General features: G+C 50.3%; 1 protein-coding gene across 1 annotated transcript in view; it reads left to right on the top strand.

The window, feature by feature from the left end:
- Window positions 1-19,019, top strand: part of CSMD2 (CUB and Sushi multiple domains 2) — a 473,825-nt gene that overhangs the window by 202,517 nt on the left and 252,289 nt on the right. The window contains 2 exon segments of the mRNA XM_032495868.1: window positions 13,122-13,225; window positions 16,443-16,555. Coding sequence (XP_032351759.1) covers window positions 13,122-13,225; window positions 16,443-16,555 — 217 coding nt within the window.

Below are 19,019 nucleotides of genomic sequence, written 5' to 3'. Positions count from 1 at the left end.
TAATATCTCTTATTCTATCTTCTTTGTTTCTTAATTTCTATCATTTTTCTCTCTTAAACTCTGTTCAATAATTCTCTATTCAGTTATGTCTAATCTGTTGAATTCATTCACTGAAGATTTATTTTAAATTCAAATATCATCATTTTCAGTTTATGAAATCCTATTTTGTTCTTTTTCAAATGCTTCTTGATCTTATTCTGTAGTCTCTTGCTCCTTACACATGTTTAAATCTTTAACTATTTGAATATATTAAACACATTTATTTTATATTCTGTGTCTATTAATCCCAGTATATGAAATCAGCAAATTTCACTCTGTTGCCTGTTGTTTCTCACCTGTTGCCCTGAGAACCAAGTTTCTTTCTTTGTTTTGTAATTTTTGACTATGTGGTTAGAATTATAAACTTTGTGGGAATTCTTTGAGACCTGGGTAGAAGGTGATGTATTTGCTTCTGCTCAGTGCCTGGGGTCATTACCAGCTAGATACCTCTTCAGTCTAAATTCTTAGTATGAGGTTTCAAACCATCCAAGTAATATAAAGACTGCAAACCCCTGTGAAGGCAGACTTATAATGATGGAGTCTTAGGGGAAGTTTTCTGTTGACTGATCACTCAGTGTTAAAGTCTGAGATAAACAATCAGCCTCCAGATCCATCCAGAGGGTATCAGTGTCATATGAGAAAGAAGGCAGGCTTATTTCTAGTTCATCTTCACACTAAGGGTTCAGCTTTAACTAGCCCAGCTTTGTTCAGGGGTGTCACCTGAGAGTTCCCAACTCTGGTGGGCCCTGCCCTTTGTCTCCTACTCCCTCTTCTCCACAAGGTCCTGAAAACCAAAGCTCTACTTCACCAGTTTTTTTAAATGCTCTCAAGGTCAAAGCCAGCTTCATGTTCTGAATCATATTTTGCCTGTCTACATTCACAAGATTTTGGACTCCGAGAACTCTTACTATATTAGTTTTCTCAGGCTGTCATAACAAAATATAATAGACTAGGTGGCCTTAACAAGAGACATCTATTTTCTCACAGTTCTAAAGGCTAAAAGTCCATGATCAAGGTACCAGCAAATTTGGTTTCTGGGGAGGACTCTTCCCAGCTTGTAGACGGCCTCCTTCTCACTGTGTCCTCATGGCCTTTCCTCTGTGAATGTGCAGAGAGAGACTTTCTGGTGTCTCCTCTCCTCTTTTAAGGACTCCAATACCATTGGATTAGGGCCCCACCCTCATGAGTTCATTTAACCTTAATTACCTTCCTAAAGACCCTATCTCCAAATATCATCACATTGGGGGTTAGGGGCTTCAAGAGATGAATTTTAGGGGGATATTATTCAGTTCACAACACTTACTAACTTGTAAAAAGCTTTTTTTTATTCTTTTGAAATTTGACTCAACATTTTAAAATTATTTGCTCAAGAATGCTGAGGACCATAGTACTTGGAACCCTGGAAACAAATTTCCTCTGCAGAGCATTTTACAAAGAAAGATTCATATTTTAACAAATCATTTGATGATGAACTTGGGCAATGGAGAAGCATGCTTCACTTCAGTCACACGGGGGTGAAGACAGAGGCTAAAGCAGAAGAAGGTCCTACTACTAGGAAGTTCATAAGTTGTTGACTAGGGGGCTCCCTCTTGGACATTGTTGAAGATACTTATCTCTGTTTTCTTTTGAACCTGAAGGTGGAGAACAGGGGGACGTGTAAGTAAGGCCTGAGAATTTTCTGAGGAACAATTTGATTTACCCTCAGAAGGCCTAGCCTTGGCTGGTGTGTGGAGGTCAATGGCCCCATATTGGCCACTACCCTACCTGTCCTACAGGAGGTCACACCAATCTGGGTTTCTGAAGGCATCCCCTCTGAAGGGCACTCTTTCAGAGTCAAGTTGTGCAGAGGGTGTTCTTAGCATCTTTATGTGTTCTTGGTGGGCTACAGGTAGTGATGGGGGAGCCCAGGAGGGCTGAAGGGATTTCCTTACTGACACCACACAGGAGGAGAGTCAGGGAGCATACGGTACAGAAAGAAGGGTGTAAGTGTAGAAACTCAAACTCTAAGACGGAAGCATCGGAGCTGCCTTCCTACAAACAGCAGGGGAAATGATACTGTGTTCCTATCCCTGTCCACTGGCTCACAGGAGAGATATAAGTGTATCCAACTACTGCTTGTCCAGTTACCTTTGGGACATCTCCTTTAGCAAAAATCACAGCCTCTCCAAGTTCCCAATATGTTTTCTGAGATGAGCATTTATTGACCATGGGTATGACCTCTGCCCTTGAGGAACACGCACATAGGAGAGAATTCATGCATGTAAATGTAAAGCTAGAGTTTGGATAAGTGCTAATGGAGGTGTGTCCAGAGTGCTACAGGAATATCTAGGAAAGAGCTCATAACTGGAAGGTCAGGGGATTTTTCACAAAGGAGATGACATTTGAGCAGGATCTTGAAGGATGAGTAAGCTTAGTAATCAGTGCCTCAGAGTGGAAACATGTGCAAAGGCACTGAGGTTTGGACCAGCCTCTTAGAACTGAAAATAATTCAACATGCCTATACCAAGATGAGGCTGGAAAGGTTAGCAAGATTTAAATCTCAGTGAACCCACCTGCTTGGGAGAGAGGCTTGGGTTTTATCCTGAAACAGATTTTTAAGGGTAGATGTCTTAGGCTGGTAGTAACAATAATAGCTATCTCTTACCGTAAGCCTATCCTGTGCCAAGCACTGAGCTAGGCCTGCTGTATAAATTACTTCATTTCCTTCTCTTTGTAGCACAATTAATTAGGTTTTAATAGATCTGTCTGAAGGATGAAGAAACTGAACCATGGATACGTTAAAGGTTGGGAAACTTAGTCATAGCACATAACCAGTGAGTGGCAGCTCTGGGATTAAAACCCAGTCTTCCTGGGCCCATTGTCCATGAATTTAAGTTGTTGTGCTGTGCTGCTGGATGGAACAAGGTCTCAGCGGAGATGGGAGGGACTGGGACTGACAGCACTGGGATCAGCCTTGGGAAGGATGAGGGCCACTCTTTCTTCTGCACCAGAGCAATAGCAGGAAGGTCTGAATTTTTGAAAGATGACTCTGGCAGCAGTGGAGATATTGGAGAGGGACACTGGAGGGAGTGAGACCCATTAGGGGGCTGAAGCAGTTACCCAAGTAAGAAAAGTGGAGTCATCAAACAAGCCTTTGGAAACATGGAAGGGGAGACAGATTGAAGAGGAATTGAGGGACTGGGATGGGACTTGGTGGCTGATTGGATGTGAAGATGGAGGGAGAAGGAGAGGTTTCATTCAACATAGTGTCCCAAGTTACCAACATACTGCCTGGCGTACAGTGGGCACTCAGTAAATATGTACTCAGTGAACAAATGGATGATGACACAATGCTTTCTGACTTGAACCAATGGGAGGCTTTAAAATGAAATAACAAGAGGAGGAACATGCTTGGCAGCAGTCAAGAAGGAAACATGGTGCATTTGGCATGCCTGAGTTTCATCCAATGATGTGTAGATATACTGGTTGGAAACTGGATGCATCTGGGTTCAAGAGAGAGACTTGAGTGTTCTTTCATCAGCATACGGTTGGAAACAGAAACTTACGGAATGGACATCACTTCTTAGAAGAGCAAAGAGAATGAGAAGATTCAGAATGGATCTGAGGACGCCATCCTTACAGATGAGAGAGATCCAGCAAGAGAAACAGAAAGAGCAGTAGGCATGGCTTTTACAGGAAGCATCTCCAACCAGGATATGTCTGACGATGGCGATGATGGAAAAGGTCTTGTTGGAAAAGGTCTGGAAAGAGACTATTGGTTTTGGCCTTGGAAGAAGACCTTTCATTGGCGCTTTGGGGGCAGAAACAACAGTGGAATGGGAAGTGAACAGATGAAGTGGGGGTGGCTTTAGAAGCCAGGCATGTACACGACCATTTTAATAACTTCATGATGAAGTGAAGAAAGGAGGAAGGGCACGGAAGGGAAACAGGATGGATAGAAAGCTTGGGGCGACTCTAGTGTTTGTTTGTTTGTTCAGGATATTGGAATTTTTGAGTATGTTTGTAGGCTGAGGGCAAAGAGAGCAAAGAGAAAAGAGTGAAGATATAGGAGAAAGAGGATGGTGAGTGAAGGGAGAGCAAGTTGGACTGAGAACGCAGGGGTTCCCTTCACAAGGAGCAAGGGCTGAGAGTTTGGCCTGCAGGAGTGTAGAATGGATCATGTGCCCCTTGGTCTCCTTATAATCATGGACTGATCACGCATCCCAGGCATCTGTATGTGTGTGGGCATGAGGAACTTCCTGGAATTTCATCCCCCTTATAGGACCTCCTGGCTGAGCTTGAGAGGGAACTGGGACTGTTCCAGACTAGGCACCCTAGGGTGATAGGAAGGTCCAAAAAGAGAAACAAAAATGATCTGGCGTAGGAGTGTCTGAGAACCTGTGTCAAGATCCCAGCATTGACTGAACACCGCCAGGCTGTGCAGCTCTGCGTGGTGGGAGCAAGAACGGACAGTCGTACTGGGGAGACAGGCGAAGGGTATGTCTCTACTCAATAAACTAAGAATGAAAGAGCTAAAACCACCCGGTCCGTCTTCCTGGAAGCTTGGCAGGTTCATGGAAAAGAGAACAGAAAAGCTCAGAGCAAGTGATGCTGGCCCACTCCACACACAGCACCACATTCTCACTCTGATGGAGATGCTCTTGAGAAACGTGAGCTCCACCCTGGCCAGCTGGGCTGTCTTACTTTTTGTAGTCATTCTGCCCATGATAGTAGTTCCCAAATTTGGTTAATCATCAAAAATACCTGGAGAGACTTTAAAGACACGCATTCCTAAGCTCTTTCCTCAAAGATCTGATTCAGTGGACCTGGAATTGGGAATCTGGAACCTGTGTTTGTCAAGAGCATCCTGGTGGTTCTGACCAGCCTAGGTTATGTGATAAATAACAACCCTCCTCCCTCCCAGTGATGCACACAGCGGCCACCCGCCCCGCCCCCCTCAGGTAGCCTCCGCCACACTGAACTCCTGGTTCATGGACACGCCTGGCCCCTTGAGACCTCTGTCCAGCCCGTCCTATCCCTTGTGCGTTCCCCTCTCCTCCAGGCAAATTCCTACCCCCGTCTGAGACAAGGATCAGATACCTGCTATTCGGAGAAGCCTTTGTAACTCCACCAGTTCTTAGTCCTGCCTCTGTTCCTCCAACCCTTCAGCAGCAGCTTCTGTCTGCATGTGTGTATCACGTTGTACTGTGTTTACAGTCTCTTTCTCCCATAGTTCATGAGCGCCCTGAAAGCAAGGGTAGCGTTCTGTTTATTTCTCCCACAGTCAGAACAGCGCCTGGCACCGAGGAGGAGCTCGGTAGATGTTTGAATACGTCGATAATTGATGGAGGAGACCTGTCTCTGGGTCAAGTAGCTCCTCCTGGTATGACCCCGCCCATACTGGTCCCCAGAGCCTCCTCTGTTAGGACTTTGAACATCGTGGGTGATGAAATCTCCATGGTCAGGCTGAAACCCAGACCTGGGTCAGTGCCCCCCACCTGCACACATCTGCCTTTCCTTCACAGCTTCTCATATCAACTCAAGACATAGGATTCAATTTGCATGTGATCCTCACTGGATTTGATCAGGACAGTTAATCCACCTTTGCTAGAAAAGATGTAAAAGGGAGGCAGGAGAGAAAGAGACAGATGAGAGGGAGAAGGATGAGGATTCGAGGGAGAAGGAGGTGGCCTGGAAGAGGGAGGGAAAGGAATGTGAATTTCATGAACTTCAAAGCCAAAGTTAACAGCGTTTTGATTATTCACTCCTTGGGGGTCGTCAGTGTCACTCTTCCCTTTGTAGACCCAAAGAACTGAGAAATAACTCTCCAGGCAGCGATCAGTCTCTCCTGCAAATGTCAGGAACCCATGTGTTGGCCCATTTGTTCACTGACTTATCCATTCAGCAAACATTTCCTCTTGCGCTCTCTGTGCTGGGCCCCATGCGAGATGCTGGCTGGCGATCAGAGAGGTTGTCTCTCAGTGGCCCCACAGCTCATCCCTCATGAGTGGGCTGCTCTGGGGGGACCCCTTCAAGGCTTCCTCTGAGTCCTAAACCTGATCGCTCTCCTCTTTCCAGTTGTCATCACTTCCCAGCAGACTTGGCATTCCTCTTCCCCTAGAGCCGGTCCCCTCACCCCTCCTCTCTCCGGGAACACAAGCCCTGCTCCCTCCTCTAGCCAGGACTTTGTGCCCCTCACATCTGCCCCAACCCCGGACTCCCCTGACTGCAGCACTCTGCAGCCTGCACTGTTTCCCATGTACCATGTGTCTCCTCTTCTTGACTGTGAGCTCTCAGGATGGTGGCCGAGTTTGTCTTGCCTCTGTTGCCTCTCCAGAGCCCAGCACTTGGCAAAAGTGTGTTAACTGCTGAATGAATAAGTAGATACGTGAACCCATCAATTAGTGAGTGAGTGAGTCAATGAATGGATAAAAAGGGCTACTACTTTCAGAGCCACCAAAAGTAGACCTGAAGTAATGACCAAAGTTCCAGAACCTCTGAAAGTTCTCAGTCTCTGCCCTTGGGCTTTCTTTCCCAACCTCCTCAAAAGCCTTCCTCAGAGATGCTGGAGGCCTCTCTGCTTAACTCCTGAGGGTTCCAGTCAGCCCTCCCACCAGCCTCCCCTCCTCCCTACCCTGAGAGCCGCTTCTCCAGACCTGTCCTGGGTCCTTAGCAAGACGCAGGCAGGAGTCACCATGCAGGCCGTGCCCAGGGAAACGGTGTTCCCTTCCTTTCATGGAGCTAATAGTCAGGCTGACAGCAGCATTAGTAAACTGAGGCTGGGGGGCCGTGGTCAGCCCACAGGAGCTGAGAGAAGTGCTCTGAAGAGGAATGGGGAAGTAGGCCTGGAGCAGAGGACTGTGGAGGGTCTCTGCCTAGCTGGGAAGGGGCAGGGGAAGGCCATGTAAAGCCTAGGGTTTCCAAGCCAAGAAGCTGAAGTTTATCCAGAGGTTCAATAGTTGGTCAACTTTTCTGTGGTGACAAAAGCCTTTCTTCAAAACCCGTAGTCATTGGGTTGTAATTGACTGGAGTTGCAAAAAACTCCTCCACAGAAGTTTAAACAAAACACAGATTATTTTCTTCACATACTAAAGGTCCAGAAGTGGAGAGTCCGGGGAGGGATGGTTTAGTAATTCTCTCAGTGTCTCTAGCATCTTCTGTTTTCCCCTCTGCCATCCTTTGCATGTGTCTCTTATCCTCATGGTCACAAGAAGGCTGCTCCACCTCTGTCCTCACATCTGTCTTCCAGGAAAGCAAGGAGAAAACAGGGAAAATGCCCTGAGGACTCCTCAGCTCAGGTCTCATTGCCCAGAATCCTGTCACTTAGATATCCTTAGCTCTGAGGTTAGCCATTGTCACACTCTAAACAAAGCCAGCATTCTATTAAGAATGGGAAACAGTGGGAGAGACATTGAGTAAACCCTTGTCTATGTCTGTCACAAAATTCCCAAACATGAACTAGATAAAAAGGAATTGCTTTGGTTGGAGCAAGGCCCTGCCCACTCTGGCTCTCTTCTCACCTTTTTTGGTGACCCCTGTATTACCTTTATGGAACCCTGGGGTGCCTGGGAACCCAGTTTGAAAACCATTGCTCTAGGCCAGAGATTGGAAAACTTTTTTTGTAAAGAGGCAGATAATAAATATTTTAGGCTTTCAGGGCCATGTGAGGTTTTATTGCACATTCCTTCTTTCTAGTGGATTATTTATTTTTTAACCTTTTAAAAATGTAAGAACACTTATTAATTCAAGGGGCCATACAAAAACAGGCCACAGGCCAGATCTGGCCCAAGGTCCATAGTTTTCCACCCTCTGCTGTAAGGGGTTAAGGGGTTGTGGGCACAGGGTTTTTAGTACAAAGTGAAGGATGGACAGCAGAGGCCAGAGCCCAGCTAGGAGGAAGAGGTAGAAATGCAGTCACTGGACAAAACAGCCTCAGTCTAGGTCTCTTGGGACTCCTGCTTCCCAAAATATGCCCGTGAGCTGTCAGATCCTCTGCAGACTCGCCAAGACCTTGGGCACAGGCTGGCCAGACTGGGGTCCCTGTCCTCTGGCTGATTCTGGACAGTGCTCAGGAAGCAAAGACTGTCCACTGGAACCCAGAGTGGCCGTCCTCCATGGTCTCACTCCCACCCCCCATGGCTCTCGGGAAAGGCGGCTGTGTGCTGAGGGCTGCAGTCTACAGGACTCCCTCCCCTCCCGCCCCCTGCAGTGAACACAGCTGCGGTCTCCCTTGCGCCCTCCTCCTACCCCTGGACCCTGCACCAGCCTCCCAGCAGGTCTCTCTGCCTCCAGCCGTCTCTCTAGGCTGAGTTATAGCCCCACCCCACCACCCATCTCCACTCTCAAGTCCAGACTGCTTGCCCTGTCCTGCCAGGCAAAAGCCAACTGCAGACTCAGCCGGGCTGCTCTCCAGCCCCTGCCAGGCTGCTCTCCAGCCCCCGCCTCTCCGCACTGCCCTACCTCCGCTGCCCTCCCTGCTCCTTGCTCCCCTGTTCACCGCTCAGAGCATCTCCTGGACTGAGCTCACACCCTTCATCCTGCAGGAACCAGTCCGCCCACCCTCTCCATGCAAACACCTTTCATCTCTCCCTCCTTCCAGAACTTCCAGCACTCACCATCTGCACCATGCCCTTGGCATTCAGATTCTGCTCTAAATTGTCAGGCAAGTGAGATAACTTATGGGAAGCAGCTAGCTCGGTGCTTGGCACATGGCAGGTGCTCAGTAATTATGTCCTAGTGACGAGTTCGTTTACTCATTTCTCTAATGGGTGCAAATTGGATGTCTGAGCTGTGTACAAACGTGCCTCTTTGATCATGCCTATTTCATGTGCTGCTATTCTCCTGCCACAGAAAGACACTTTGCCAGCTTGATTAATCTGCATGTTAGTTAATGAATCATTATAGGATTCTGTCTTTAAACAAAGGCCAAAGAGAAGAGAAAAAAATTAAAAAGCACCGGTATGTGGTGCACTGGGGGCCCATCCCACAGCTTCAGCGTTGTATATGTTGCACAGTCTACTTGGTGTAATTAGCTCCTATGTTAGGGTCAGATGCGCTAAAATGCAGCTCACATCAATGGCTGCTCTAAACAGCAATGAGAATCATTTTGTGGCTCAGGGTTCTGGCCTTCAAAGCAATGCTTTCCCATGATAGGCATGGTAATCGCCTGCTCCCTTTCTTGGCGGTGGCTTGGTGAGCCCACGTCCTTGGCCCCAAGGCTGGCTGGAGGAGGTGATGGTGGTGAGAAGGTGCAGACAGAACCCTGACTCCCCACAAAGGCAAGACCCCTCCATCTGCAGAATCCACGACTGGCCTGGCAGGATTGTATATGCAGCAAGTGTTGCCTGAGATGCTGGGATCCAGAAAAAGAGCTTAGGTAAGGTTGAGAGGATAAGTTACGGTCCCTTGTGGACCTGAGACCTCACCGGGATGCTGTCAGGCAGTCGAGCAGAGGGCCAAGAGCCTGGCCTCTGGCTGCCTGAGGGGTCCCAGTTCTACCACTGAGCTGTGTGGTCTTAGGCGAGCTGCCTGAGGTTTCTGTGCTGGGCTTTCCCCTTTGTAAAATGGAAGCATTCATGGCAGCGGTGGTTGTGAGTCTTCCGTGAGCTGACGAGTGTAAAGTGTGCAGAACAGAGTCGAGTGTGTGGTAGGTGTCAGCGCTTGTAGTGATGAAATCTCTCAAGAGAAGATGCTCCAAAACTGTGATTAAGTGTCTTAAAGAACCTCCTAGACCAGGGGTCAGCAAACTACCACCTCTGAGCCAAGTCCAGTTTGTGGCTTGTTTTCATAAACTCCGTTGTAGTGGAACCCAGCCTCGCGCATTCGTGTATATGTATCAGTGTGATGCATTATGGCCATACGTGCTACGTGGATGTGTGTAGCCATGGCTCCATTCACGCTATGACAGCAAAGGTGGGTCGTTGGATCAGACATCATATGGAAGGCGCAGGGGCAAATAATTACTACCAGGCCCTTTACAGGAACAGTTTGCCGACCTTTATTCTAGATAATAGTTTCTGTGAGGGTCCAAGAGCCTAGCAATCAGTCCATGCTGCAGAGTCAGGAAAGGTTTGGAAAACATTCTTCTGTTTGATGTTGTCTGAGCCCCTGGCATGGGCCTGGCACCCTGACAGGCCCTGATGGTTCGAGGCCATGAGACCTGGCCCCAGCCCTCCAGGAAGTTCATGGTGTAGTGGAAGACCAGGGAAACAGAGCAGTCACAGTTTGGCAGGTGAGTCCTGACATGGAGAGGAGAGAAAGGACAATCAGGAAGCGCTTGGACCAGGACTCAAGGATGTGGAGACATTGTTAGGGGAGCCAGGGGTGAGGGAGGAGTCTGTGCAAACCAGAGTTATGAACAGCCCGTCAAAAGAGGTGTCACACGTGCTGTGTGGTGCAAGGGCCCCTCCTTGTGTGTCAGGCTAGGGAATGATGACATAGGGCAGGACCGGGGAGGGTCAGAGATGGGAAGGAGCGTCCAGCCTGAGCAGATGATCCCACGATGGTGTCGCTGGTCCTCAGGGGATATGGGAGGTGAGCTTGCCTGCTCGGTGGGAAAACCAGAAGGAAGGCTTCCCCACTCACTGCAGGTTGCCCACTGTCATACGTGTGCAAAGAACCAAGTGGGATTTTTATCATCAGGGTGTAGTATTTTTGTCAAAATTGTCTGAGAGCTTGAAGAAGGAATCCTTTCCTCACTCTACTTGCATACCACTGGTGACAGGGTGCTCACTACCTATGAATGCGATCTTTTCATTGTGGACGGTTCTGACCATCACAGAACTGGTTCTCAGTCCCTTGTTATCTCCATGTTCTGCCCTTGGAGCTGGGCAGGGTTACTGCTGCTCCTGCATCTGCCCCTCCCGAGTGTCTCTTTTCAGAATCAAGGTCAGTATCCCTAACTCCTCCATCCCCTGTTCTTTAGCAGACCTCAGCGCTGCCTGCTACAGACCCACATCCTCCCTGACCTACAGGATTCTACAGCCCAGGGATCGGTCTGTCTTCCACCATTCGTCAATGCGATTGTTCCTAAAACAAAAATCTCACGCCCTACTTTTACTTACAACTCTTCCATGATTCGCCCCTTGCCTTTAGGACTAAGCCCAAATCCGGAGTGTGACAGACAGCCCCTCCTAATCTGGCTCCTCCCGCTCCTCTCACATCACCACCCTCTGCTTCCCTCTCAGGGAAATAACTCGAGATTGACTGGGAGTCTCTGGACAATTCACGCGCCTCACACTTCTGCCGTGCACCTGCTCTCCCCTCTGCCTGGATTACTTTCCCGCTCTTCTCCATTTATTGAGCTCTGGTCCATCTCCCAAACTCAGCCTGGGCTTCATGTCCTCCAGGAAGCCCCCTCTAGCCTCCCCCAAGTCAGTGGCCCCCCGCCTCCCTATCCATCCATCTGTGCTCACGGACGCGCCTCTGCAGAGAGGCTCCTCACTGTGATTCCCACGCCCCGTGCAGCGGGGAGCTGGGGGCCTGCACACACGGCACCGGCCTCATGAGCAAACACAGCAGCAGTTTCCTTTTGAGGTACCTAGAGGCACCTTGGGGTGAGGCTCTGCTGGGCTGTTTGTTTTGGACAGAGGGGGCCTGCACAACTGGGAAAGACCATCCACGGGAAGTCGCTACCCCTTGGGTCATAGAATAGAAGAAAAGGCAGCACCTTCAGCCTCCCTGCTGGGAGACTGAAGATCTTCATCAGACCGAAACCAGGCTGAAATGGACAAAGAGAGGCCAGACTGATGTTAGGAGAGGTTCCTCTGTGTGTCCTTTCTTTGTGAGTGACATCATCACCCACCACCCAGTTGTCCAAACCAGAGACCTGCGAGTCACCCCAGATTCCTCCACATCCATCCAGTCACAGAGACTTAAAGATCCAGGACCTGTCTCCCTCTTCCATCCCCATCACTCTCCCGCACTGCTCACCTGACTCCTGCTAAATCCTCGCCCTGTCCTCCCTTCTGCCACATCAGTTTCCACATGAGCAGCCAGACTGATGTTCCTCTCCAACACCTCAGTGTCCCTGTTACCCCCTCACCCCGCGTTGAACCCCAGCCCCCTGGGGCAGGTGGGATGTGAGATCCTCTGGACCTCCCTCCAGGCAAACTTCTCAAGTTCTGGGCCTTCTTGAGTCACCTCCTGCGCTGAAAGCCCAACCATGTTGTCCCCCAGAGTGAGGCAGCTGGCAGCTGTGCTCAGTCCGTGGACCTGCACTGACAGACACTGAACACTTGTTCTGGAATGTTCCATCTCCGCCACGGCTCAAGCCTTGTGCACCTGACCCGTTCCTCTGCCTGCATCCATCCTCCTTGGGCCTGACAGTCTTCCATAGCCTTCAGAATCCTCACCACCCACATCACGAACAGTCTCCCCTCCTCCCCACACCAGGGCCCAGGGAGCCACAGGCCCTCGCCGTGGCGTCTGTCACCAGGTGTTGTGGTTATCAGTTTACTTTTCTGTCTCTCCTGCGCACCGAGGGCAGGAACCGTGTGGTGCTCACTGTTGAAACCCCACCTCCTAGGCTGGCATACGGCGAGTGCTTAGTAAATAATTGTGGAAGGCAGGACTAAAACAAGTTAAAAGAGAAGAATCTTGTCAAAATCTCTTCTCTGGAACATTCATTTATTGAACAAATAAACAAACAAAATGGATGGAGAAAAGCAGGCAGAGGACAAGCTGAGAGAAACTTCTGAAGGTCCCTGGGGACCAGATAGCTGAGATTCCACATGTGGCCTGAAAGTTTGCCACCGATTCCACGGGGATTTCTGTGCCCTGGAGCATGAAGAAGGAGTCTGATCATCCCCCAGTCAGCCAGATGTGCCTGGTGTTGCCATGGCAGCCCCCGGAATTGGCCAGATGTGCTGTGAACGTCTTTGGAAAACATCAGGGGACCCCAGAGACTGCATGGCCTGGAGAGAAAAAGTTCACACTCGGAAAGATGGCACAGAAATGCTCAGGCTGGATTGAGGGGTGTGTTGGGTGGTGTCGCGGGTCCTCTGGGCGTAGGGACATAACGAGGAAACTTCTCGCTGTCCTCACGGCTGTGGATGTCACTCCCAGCAGTCCCTGCTGCTCCCTAACGCCTGCTCCCTCCCTAGGTGATCAAGCTTGCCTTCGAGGAGTTTGACTTGGAGAGGGGCTATGACACCCTGACAGTCGGGGATGGCGGGCAGGACGGGGACCAGAAAACCGTTCTCTACATGTAAGTGAAGTGGAGCACGTGGTGGGAAGGGCTGAAGCACCTGTGCCTGGGCTGGGGGCGGTGGGGTGGGCTTGCCAAGTCCTGCCTGGTCCCCTCTACCCAGCGCCACCCCCTGCCACCATGCTGTGACAAGGACAAGTGTCCTGCCACACTCCTAATTTCAGCAACAACCCCTCTTGTCTCTCTCTACCTCCACCAAGGAAAACAGAGCACAGAGCCAGATTCTTACTAGGAATTCGCAGGGAAAGTGTACAGAGTGCGCGGCCCCTTAGGGAGCAGGGGAAATAGAGGTTTGTCACATGGATCTAGAACGTTCCACATGGCTGTCTGCTTCTTTGTAGACCCTGCTTCTGGCACCCAGGAGTTTTCTTCAAGGCCACATGCATCTGTGGTGGTCTGCCTTGAGCCAGAGATGGTGGAAATGTCTTGCTGGCTTCCCAGTCTGAGACTTGGATGTCCTCAGGGAATTGGGACTGAGTAGACCTAGTGGCCACATTTTCTGAGCCCAGAAAGTTTGGCATGACGGGGTCAAGTTAAGAGAGAGGATAGTGCCAGGCTGTCCTGAGGTTCCAGTACACTGGGCCTCGGTCTTTGGGGTACATTTGGCCCCTCCTTTGCCAACCACAATTAGCCTGACATGAAAGCAGGAAAATGCTCCTGTTCTGTGTGTGTGGCCCTGTGTCAGAGAGACAGACAGGCCTGACCTCGTCCGCCTCCCCTGCCAAGACGGAGGGGACAGTTCTCACACGCTGGGCACCTACTACATGGGATGGAACTTTCACATCCATTATCTCATTCCGTCCTCACAGCAGCCCTGTGAGGAAGGTGCTGTTATCCCCATTTAATAGGTGGAGAAACTGAGGCCCAAAGGGTGCAAAGATGGTTGGCAGCAGAACCAGCATGTGCATTCATGTCTTTTGATTTCAGTTAAGGACGGCGTCCCGTGCCATGCCCCCTCCCAACCAGGCTAACGCCTTCTGGTTTTGATGCTGAATGAGAAATGGCTATTCAGTATTAGCTGGCTGGTCCAGGAGCTGTTCTGTTCTGAGTTCTTCCTGTACCTTCCCCACACCTACCTGGGAAAGATCCTTTTGGGGCAGTTGAATGATGTCACCCACCATGTCAGGTGACATGACTGGGACTTGGGATCTCAAGAGCAAGGAATGGAGTGTCAGCCTGAAGGGCATCTTCCTATGCCCTACTCTCACTGCACTGATCAGGGTTCCCCAAAGAAACAGAACCAGGATATTTCTTATAAGGAATTGGCTTGCATAATGGAGACTGACAAGTCCCAAGGTCCACAGGCTGAGTCAGCAAGCTGGGGACCCAGGAGAGCTGGGAATGTAGTTCTAGAGCAAAGTCTGGCAGGCTCAAGACTCAGGAAGGGCTGGTGTTTCAGTTCAAGTTCAGGCAGTAGGAAAAAAAAAAAAACAGAAAACAAAAAAACAATGTTCCAGCTGGAAGTCAGGCAAGCAGGAAGAATTCTCTTTTACTTGAGAGAGTGTCAGCCTTTTGTTCTGTTTGGTTCTTCAACTGATTGGATAAGGCCCACCCTTACTGGGGCGGGTGATCTCTTTGACTCAGTCTTCCAATTTAAATGTTAATCTCATCCCAAGACACCCTCCCAGAAACATCCGGGATAATGTTTGGCCAGATATCTGGGCACGTTATGGCCCAATCAAGTTGACACAGAAATTATCCATCACACCCAGCCCCACCCCTCCTCTTGGTGCAGCCCCGTCACTCACCTGCCTCCGTGTGCTGACCATATGATACATCAGCTCCCTGTGCCCAAGAGGCCGGGATCCCACTCTGTCTCCTCCCATGCCCACTGAGCACTGTCATAGAGATGACCTTGAAACAGTAGATCTGCAAAGACTCTGAGGGGGTCATACAATTCAACCCCCTCATTTAACATGAAATGAAAAATCTCTGAGAGGCCCAACCACTTGCCCAATGTCCCACAGCAAAGGAATGGCAGACCCAGGGCTGGTACCCAGGTCTCTGGACCAGTCTAGTATGAGTGACCTCCCAAGAAGTTCCGTAACAGCCCAGGGCCTTTCCCACCACCCTCAGGTCTCTTTAGGGCAAGGTCAATCTCAAAACTTTACGGAAACACATGCAAAATAGTTGGGCTCCTTTGTTGTCATAATGAGGTCACACAGAGGACAAGCAGAGATCTTGATCTTCTTCCTTGCTCACCACCTCCCTGGAGTCAATCCTTACTCATTACAGAACGTCAGGGCCCCCAGCCCAGGGATGTCACATGGGCCAGACTGGGGTGTCCCAGGCGGTCTGTCCCAGCTCTGCACCCACAGCACTCAGGGTGTACTCATCTCTCTGCAGCCAACTCAGCAGCCCGCCTCAGGCTGTAAGACCCCAGAGGGGAGCAGAGATTAGGGCCCATTCATCCATCCAACCCTCCACAACCCGCCTCACCCATATGTGCTTGGCGATTTGTCTGGTCTCAGCAGACAACGGAAGCCACGTTTCTTCTGGAGACCCCAGTCTAGGGACTGGCTCTGCCACTCTCCAGCAGGTTGACCTTGGGAAAGCCACTGCCCGTTCTGCACCTCTGCCTTCTCATCTGTACAGTGGGGCTAACACAACCCCTACCTCACTGGGCTCTTGGGGACATTAAATGAGACAATGGAAGGGAAATGGTCTCACTTGGGTAGGTGCCTGGTGAATGTGAACTGAATCAGAATCCTCTCCATACTTTAACTCTCTTCTTCAGAAAGAATGTGGCCCCAGGGTGGCAGCTCTGCTTTAAGCCTCGCTTCTCATCCTGGAAGGGAAGGAGATGTCTCGTTTAAAGGAGTGGCTGGGTTCCCACTGGGGAAATGGGTTTCTGTCTGTCTTTTCTGCCACACAGCTCACACAAGAGATGAGAGGTTGCAGGAGTGTAGACACCCCCTTGATTAGATCTGGCTCCAGCTGTCCCTCCCCTGAGCAAGTGAGGATGCACGTCTCTCTCCTGAGCCCAGGCTAGGGAGCCGCGGCTGAGATGCAACTAACTCTGCCTGTGGCCGAAGGGTGAGGTGCTGAGACGCCCAGCACGGGAGCACGAGCTGCTGGGCTTGATGCCAGGGACACTGTGGGGCCGAACTTGCCCAGGTGGGCCTGGCTCCTATTCCTTTAGCTGTTGTTGGTCAGACAGGCATTCTGTTGGGATACCATGGTGGGTGCACGCCTCTAAATCTCTCTCTCCTGACAGCCTGACAGGTACATCGGTCCCAGATCTCATTGTCAGCACCCACCATCAAATGTGGCTCCTCTTCCAGACTGACAGCAGTGGCAGCTCCCTGGGATTCAAGGCTTCTTACGAAGGTAACTGCTGTTGGGGAGCCCATGAACTTGGGGGACTGGGTTTGGAGTTAGCAAGCCCTGGGTTCAAATCCTGGTTCTGCCCTGTGCTGGATTTCTCCTGTAGGCACCTGGTTCGACTTCTCTGAGTCCCAGCCTCCTTCTTTGTCCAGTGGGTCTCCTGGGCTGTTTGGAGGCTTATCCGGGAGAAATCACTTAAGATGCAGGGCACATAGCACCAGGCACACACATCAGCTCCACCCCCAATTCGGACCTGGCTTGTGTAGACCTTCGAAAGTCCCCATAAACTTTCTGAACCTTGCTTATTTTTTAAAAATCTTTAGACTGGAGACAGTAGCTTCCCAAGCTACCCTATTTGGGTGTCATGATGATGAGTCACCGTGTCCCCAGGGTCAGGGACAGGCACACACCACTGGCGACCTGAGGCTGATACAGACAAGGCTGACCTTCATCTCTTGGTGGGAACAGGCATTAAGAGATGCCGTCGCCATCACCCTTCCGAACACCGCCAAGCCTCCTGCTGGCCAGTGACTGCTGGTGCAGACCCCACAGAAAGCGGGGCGGAAGCCGCCCCCCAGGCAGTTGCTAAGGCCCCTGTAGGTGTCAGCCCCTAGGCCAGCACCGGAGGAACAGGCGCGTCACACCTAGGCCTGGCCGCCAGGGGTCTGCGCTCTCAGAGGGGGAAACAAACGAGCAGTTACTAAAACAAGACAGTTGCAGCAAACAGAGCCAGTGGGGGCTCAGTGGAGGGGCGGTCCTCCTCTCCGGAGCATCGGGAAAGCCTTTATCAAGAGAGTGAGCTTTAAGTCCTTAAAATGGCAAGGTGGCTACTAGAGAGACAGGAAGCAGTGGAGGGGGAGAGAGGGTGTCCTTCCCCACCCCACTCAGAGACCCAGCCATCCTACACTGCACTATTCAGGGGGAGCGACTCTGAAGGACTCGTATTCCACCACGTGTGCCTCACACCCCCAGGGGACCAAGGGCGCTTCCTGTACCAGGACCCATGCTTGATCACCAAACTGGGTGCACAGGAGGTGTATTTGTCTCATAGGGCCACCCTAACACAGTACCACAATCTGGATGGCTTCAACAACAGAAATTTATTCTCTCCCAGTTCTGGAGGCTAGAAGTCTGAACTCAGGGTGTCAGCAGGGTCAAGCTCCCTCTGAGACTCTGGGTGGAAGTGTTCCTTGCTCCTCCCTAGCTTCTGGCGCCGCCCAGCAGTCCTTCCCTGGTAGCTGGAGATCATTCTGTTCTCTTCCTCTGTGGTCACACACGTCCCTGCATGTCACTCTCTCCTCTTCTTATAAGGACACCAGTCATATTGGATGAAGGGCCTGCCCTGCTTCAGTGTGACTTCATCTTAAGTCAATTACTTCTGCAAAGATCCTGATTTCCAAATAAGGTCACATGCACAGGTACCAGGGGTTAGGTCTCAGCACATCTTTTGGGGGAACACGATTCAATCTGTAACAGCAGGCTAGCTCCTATTTCCTGCGGTCACATTGTCAAACCCTGATGCCCACTGGGGTCAGGATGACGGATGTGCTGCTCTAAGAATAGAAAGCATACGTCTAAGGGAGACAGAACAGCAGACCGAGAACCCCTGTTGGGTGACAGGTGCTGAGTTCAAATGCTCGTTCTGTCACTTTCTAGCTCCATGGCAGGCCCGGGAGCCTCTCTAGGGCTCTGCTTCCTCATCTGTGAAATGGAGGTAACATGCCATCGGTCACAGGGCTGCTGTGAAGAGTAAGTTTAGATAAAGAACGTGAAGATTAAGCGTTGCAAATTGCAAGGCGATTTTTCTCAATGGCTTGGCTAAGACAAAGGTAATATGAGCTTGAAATGGATGGCAGTTACAGCAGTCAGCAAACAGCAGAAGGATCTCGACGAGGTAGGGCAATTGGTTAAACTACTAGGATAAGAGGAAGTAGGACTAAATATCCAGTCCTATTTGAGGGTTCAAAAAATTAGCTACTAGAACTTATCCCAGGGAGGGAGTGGTGCTTTAGTCCTTTCTGATCAGGCATCAGAGAAGTGGGCATACACGTGGGGAACTCAGCTTGAGACGGATAAGGAGACGGCTTAAGTCAAGCCCAATGAGAAAGGTTAACAGCCCTCTGGATGTTTATTCATCCAGGAGAAAGCAGACTCAGGGGAGACTTGAGAGCTATATCCAAATATTGGAAGGCTTGTTATCTGGGAAAGAAGAATTAGACTTGTTTGGTGTGAATTCATGGAAAATGGAAGGGACGTGCCATTTGTCGGGAGTCTATTCCGTGCCAGAAGCCACGTGTTCGTGGTCTCAGGGTTTTTAAGCAGTGTCAGGCAAAGACTTGGGGTGCCTTCGGGGACCACCAAGGTGGAGGGATAGGGGATGCCTAGCAGGGAGGGCTCCGACCCTGCCTCCATCTCTTCTCCTCTTCGTATAAGCCTTCTTTTAAGAGTGGATTTGTACCTAAGCACT

Source organism: Camelus ferus, chromosome 13 (genome assembly GCF_009834535.1).
Source record: "Camelus ferus isolate YT-003-E chromosome 13, BCGSAC_Cfer_1.0, whole genome shotgun sequence".
Lineage (NCBI taxonomy): Eukaryota > Metazoa > Chordata > Mammalia > Artiodactyla > Camelidae > Camelus > Camelus ferus.
Note: the sequence above shows the minus strand (reverse complement) of the source record. Positions and strands in the feature narration are given on the sequence as shown.